General features: G+C 49.9%; 1 protein-coding gene across 1 annotated transcript in view; it reads right to left on the bottom strand.

Moving 5' to 3' along the window:
- Nucleotides 1-2910: 2910 nt before the first annotated feature.
- The window catches only part of LOC112219041 (netrin-4-like), a 30930-nt gene continuing 27840 nt past the window's right edge, over nt 2911-6000 (bottom strand). Inside the window, exon 11 of the mRNA XM_042301830.1 lies at nt 2911-3981. Within this exon, the coding sequence (XP_042157764.1) occupies nt 3791-3981 (191 nt within the window). The 3' untranslated portion in view covers nt 2911-3790. The remainder of the gene's footprint in view (nt 3982-6000) is intronic.

The following is a 6000-nucleotide window of genomic DNA, read 5'->3' as shown; positions in this document are numbered from 1 at the left end:
TGTTGTCTGGGGTGGGCTGTCATTGGGAGTACCATAGGGTGTTGTCTGGGGTGGGCTGTCATTGGGAGTACCATAGGGTAGGGTGTTGTCTGGGGTGGGCTGTCATTGGGAGTACCATAGGGGTGTTGTCTGGGGTGGGCTGTCTGGGAGTACCATAGGGGGTCTGGGGTGGGCTGTCATTGGGAGTACCATAGGGTGTTGTCTGGGGTGGGCTGTCATTGGGAGTACCATAGGGTGTTGTCTGGGGTGGGCTGTCATTGGGAGTACCATAGGGTGTTGTCTGGGGTGGGCTGTCATTGGGAGTACCATAGGGTGTTGTCTGGGGTGGGCTGTCATTGGGAGTACCATAGGGTGGTGCACTGTGTTGTCTGGGGTGGGCTGTCATTGGGAGTACCATAGGGTGTTGTCTGGGGTGGGCTGTCATTGGGAGTACCATAGGGTGTTGTCTGGGGTGGGGTGTTGTCTGGGGTGGGCTGTCATTGGGAGTACCATAGGGTGTTGTCTGGGCTGGGCTGTCATTGGGAGTACCATAGGGTGTTGTCTGGGATGGGCTGTCATTGGGAGTACCATAGGGTGGTGCACTGTGTTGTCTGGGGTGGGCTGTCATTGGGAGTACCATAGGGTGTTGTCTGGGGTGGGCTGTCATTGGGAGTACCATAGGGTGTTGTCTGGGGTGGGCTGTCATTGGGAGTACCATAGGGTGTTGTCTGGGGTGGGCTGTCATTGGGAGTACCATAGGGTGTTGTCTGGGGTGGGCTGTCATTGGGAGTACCATAGGGTGTTGTCTGGGGTGGGCTGTCATCTGGGGTGGGCTGTACCATAGGGTGTTGTCTGGGGTGGGCTGTCATTGGGAGTACCATAGGGTGTTGTCTGGGGTGGGCTGTCATTGGGAGTACCATAGGGTGTTGTCTGGGGTGGGCTGTCATTGGGAGTACCATAGGGTGGTGCACTGTGTTGTCTGGGGTGGGCTGTCATTGGGAGTACCATAGGGTGTTGTCTGGGGTGGGCTGTCATTGGGAGTACCATAGGGTGTTGTCTGGGGTGGGCTGTCATTGGGAGTACCATAGGGTGGTGCACAGGGTGTTGTCTGGGGTGGGCTGTCATTGGGAGTACCATAGGGTGGTGCACAGTGTTGTCTGGGTGTGGGCTGTCATTGGGAGTACCATAGGGTGGTGCACAGTGTTGTCTGGGGTGGGCTGTCATTGGGAGTACCATAGGGTGGTGCACAGTGTTGTCTGGGGTGGGCTGTCATTGGGAGTACCATAGGGTGGTACACTGTGTTGTCTGGGGTGGGCTGTCATTGGGAGTACCCTAGGGTGGTGCACTGTGTTGTCTGGGGTGGGCTGTCATTGGGAGTACCATAGGGTGGTGCACTGTGTTGTCTGGGGTGGGCTGTCATTGGGAGTACCATAGGGTGGTACACTGTGTTGTCTGGGGTGGGCTGTCATTGGGAGTACCATAGGGTGTTGTCTGGGGTGGGCTGTCATTGGGAGTACCATAGGGTGTTGTCTGGGGTGGGCTGTCCTTGGGAGTACCATAGGGTGTTGTCTGGGGTGGGCTGTCATTGGGAGTACCATAGGGTGTTGTCTGGGGTGGGCTGTCATTGGGAGTACCATAGGGTGTTGTCTGGGGTGGGCTGTCATTGGGAGTACCAGAGGGTGGTGCACTGTGGTGGGCTGTCATTGGGAGTACCTAGGGTGTTGTCTGGGGTGGGCTGTCATTGGGAGTACCATAGGGTGTTGTCTGGGGTGGGCTGTCATTGGGAGTTCCATAGGGTGTTGTCTGGGGTGGGCTGTCATTGGGAGTACCATAGGGTGTTGTCTGGGGTGGGCTGTCATTGGGAGTACCATAGGGTGTTGTCTGGGGTGGGCTGTCATTGGGAGTACCATAGGGTGTTGTCTGGGGTGGGCTGTCATTGGGAGTACCATAGGGTGTTGTCTGGGGTGGGCTGTCATTGGGAGTACCATAGGGTGTTGTCTGGGGTGGGCTGTCATTGGGAGTACCAGAGGGTGGTGCACTGTGTTGTCTGGGGTGGGCTGTCATTGGGAGTACCATAGGGTGGTGCACTGTGTTGTCTGGGGTGGGCTGTCATTGGGAGTACCATAGGGTGTTGTCTGGGGTGGGCTGTCATTGGGAGTACCATAGGGTGTTGTCTGGGGTGGGCTGTCATTGGGAGTACCATAGAGTGTTGTCTGGGGTGGGCTGTCATTGGGAGTACCATAGAGTGTTGTCTGGGGTGGGCTGTCATTGGGAGGAGTACCATAGAGTGTTGTCTGGGATGGGCTGTCCTTGGGAGTACCATAGGGTGTTGTCTGGGATGGGCTGTCCTTGGGAGTACCATAGGGTGTTGTCTGGGGTGGGCTGCCATTGTTTTTTAACTGACTTGCCCATTTAAACAAATAAACTTAAACTCCGTTCACCATTCTAGATCTGAGTACGCGGACATCTCCTGACTTTGCCACATGATCTGTAGGATTAATTCCTAGTGAACCATTGTGATTAGATCAGACTTTTGCCCAATCAAATAAAATAAGAGTCCTATTTGCCCCTCATATGGGGTTACCCATCTGTTTAAGGTGTTCAGAGGTTTTTACCACTACATCCCTGAGTACAATAGAAGTGAGGACACCAAACCATGTGAGTAAGTAGACAACATCATCATGTCATGTTTTGACATAAACCTGACAGAGAGTCATTGAAATCAGACTGAGAGTGAGGGAAGACGTGAAGTCAGTTCAATTCTAACTGAGAGCGTCTTCAGTGCTTTAGTCCCAGAGGGGTCCAGACAGACTTTCTGTTCTCTCTCTACTCTTCTTCCGCTCCAGGAGATATTACTTGTTAAGGCCTGCTCAGTCCCTTCGAGCCAGGGACAGTGAGTTTGTGGACACACACACACACGCACGCACACAATGATGCTTCTGCAGGTTTACTGCCAATAACTCCAGGAACTGAGGATACAAACGTCAGGACTCCAAACATAAAACCTTGGATAGATCAGAAGGCTAATCATAGAAGATAGAGATCTCTGCCATTTGATAGACAGTATGATAAAACATTCATTAATAATATATTTTGGTTCTATATTTGTCTTGGTTTCAACTATAGTCTGAGACAAATCTAAAGTGGATTTAAACACCAGCCCAGTGGCTCTTATGTCTTTGGGACTGGAACAGATCAGAATGAGATCAGAATGAGAACATCCAAGATCAGAATGAGAAGTCAGATCAATCAATCAATCTTCCTCAGACAGTAAACCTTCACTCAGGATATCTGGTCTTCCCTTTGGAAACGTATATTCCTCTTCCTGTAAAAAAGGAGACGAGAGTCTGTACTCTGTCTCTGTGCAGCTGCCTGTCATCATATTATATAATCCAATATATACCACTAAGCAGACTCACGCGTTTAACCAAAGTGACTTGCAATACAGTGAGTGCATACATTTTTTTGCATATGTTTTTCTTTATGATCCCTGCAGGAATTGAACCCACAACCTCAGTGTTGCCAGCGCCATGCTCTTTCCAACTGAGCCACATAGTGCCATTCAGCACAGAACACTATCCATCATGGTCCTGTCGTGGAGGTCTTCGTTTCAGAAATGTGTTCCGTGGGTCTGTGGATGAAACAGGCAAATGAGGCCCTGAATGGCAAAATAGTTCTGCTTTCCCCATATTGCCAAAGCTGTGGCTGTATCCCCATGTCCAGCCCACATTCGTCCAAAAATACACTCTCACACGTCTTTATATTCGGCTCATCGTCCTTCTCATGCAATCCACCAAAACATGGATAGCTTTTAACTCTCCATCCCTCTCTTCATCTTGTTCCATGAAGAAGAAGAGGAGGAGGAGGAGCTACAGTGTTTGTTGAGGAGGTGCAGGAGCTTGCGTCCCAGGCTGGGCCTCCAGGGTTTGACCAGGCTCTTGGTGTTCACCAGCAGACGACCCGTCCTCCGGTCCTCGTGGCCCCCCACCAGATACTCTGATCCTGGGGGAGTAGAATAGAGAGAGCAGGGTCAATTCCAGTTTATATTCAGTCAATTTACTTTTAATGGACACTGATAGAGTGGGGTATTAGCCAGGCTTTAAATACTGTTTAAAAAATATATATAGAATGCTATAGTGAAACAGATAAAGGTTGCAGTGAGGTATCTAATGTACAAGTGTCTAGTGTGAGGCCTATTTACCCATATATGGAGTTACCCATCCATCTGCTTAAGGTAGTGTGAGGCCTATTTACCCATATATGGAGTTACCCATCCATCTGCTTAAGGTAGTGTGAGGCCTATTTACCCATATATGGAGTTACCCATCCATCTGCTTAAGGTAGTGTGAGGCCTATTTACCGGCGCCGACAGAGATGGCCGCCTCGCTTCGCGTTCCTTGGAAACTATGTAGTGTTTTGTTTTTTTACGTGTTATTTCTTACATTAATACCCCAGGTCATCTTAGGTTTCATTACATACAGTCGAGAAGAACTACTGAATATAAGATCAGCGTCAACTCACCATCAGTACGACCAAGAATATGTTTTTCGCAACGCGGATCCTGTGTTCTGCCTTTCAAGCAGGACAACGGAATGGTTCCCATGGTTCCCATGCAGCGACCCAAAAAAACGACTCAGAAAAAGAGGGAAACGAGGCGGTCTTCTGGTCAGACTCCGGAGACGGGCACATCGTGCACCACACCCTAGCATTCTTCTCGCCAATGTCCAGTCTCTTGACAACAAGGTTGATGAAATCCGAGCAAGGGTAGCATTCCAGAGGGACATCAGAGACTGTAACGTTCTTTGCTTCACGGAAACATGGCTCACTGGAGAGATGCTATCGGAGGCGGTGCAGCCAGCGGGTTTCTCCACGCATCGCGCCGACAGAAACAAACATCTTTCTGGTAAGAAGAGGGGCGGGGGCGTATTCCTTATGGCTAACGAGACATGGTGTGATGAAAGAAACATACAGGAACTCAAATCCTTCTGTTCACCTGATTTAGAATTCCTCACAATCAAATGTAGACCGCATTATCTACCAAGAGAATTCTCTTCGATTATAATCACAGCCGTATATATCCCCCAAGCAGACACATCGATGGCTCTGAACGAACTTTATTTGACTCTTTGCAAACTGGAATCCATTTATCCGGAGGCTGCATTCATTGTAGCTGGGGATTTTAACAAGGCTAATCTGAAAACAAGACTCCCTAAATTTTATCAGCATATCGATTGCGCAACCAGGGGTGGAAAAACCTTGGATCATTGTTACTCTAACTTCCGCGACGCATATAAGGCCCTGCCCCGCCCTCCTTTCGGAAAAGCTGACCACGACTCCATTTTGTTGATCCCTGCCTACAGACAGAAACTAAAACAAGAGGCTCCCACGCTGAGGTCTGTCCAACGCTGGTCCGACCAAGCTGACTCCACACTCCAAGACTGCTTCCATCACGTGGACTGGGAGATGTTTCGTATTGCGTCAGATAACAATATTGACGAATACGCTGATTCGGTGTGCGAGTTCATTAGAACGTGCGTTGAAGATGTCGTTCCCATAGCAACGATTAAAACATTCCCTAACCAGAAACCGTGAATTGATCGCAGCATTCGCGTGAAACTGAAAGCGCGAACCACTGCTTTTAATCAGGGCAAGGTGACTGGTAACATGACTGAATACAAACAGTGCAGCTATTCCCTCCGCAAGGCCATCAAACAAGCTAAGCGTCGGTACAGAGACAAAGTAGAATCTCAATTCAACGGCTCAGACACAAGAGACATGTGGCAGGGTCTACAATCAATCACGGACTACAAGAAGAAATCCAGCCCAGTCACGGACCAGGATGTCTTGCTCCCAGGCAGACTAAATAACTTTTTTGCCCGCTTTGAGGACAATACAGTGCCACTGACACGGCCTGCAACGAAAACATGCGGACTCTCCTTCACTGCAGCCGAGGTGAGTAAGACATTTAAACGTGTTAACCCTCGCAAGGCTGCAGGCCCAGACGGCATCCCCAGCCGCGCC

The sequence above is a fragment of the Oncorhynchus tshawytscha genome, linkage group LG19 (genome assembly GCF_018296145.1).
Source record: "Oncorhynchus tshawytscha isolate Ot180627B linkage group LG19, Otsh_v2.0, whole genome shotgun sequence".
Classification (NCBI taxonomy): Eukaryota; Metazoa; Chordata; class Actinopteri; order Salmoniformes; family Salmonidae; genus Oncorhynchus; species Oncorhynchus tshawytscha.
This window is presented reverse-complemented; position numbering and strand designations above follow the sequence as displayed.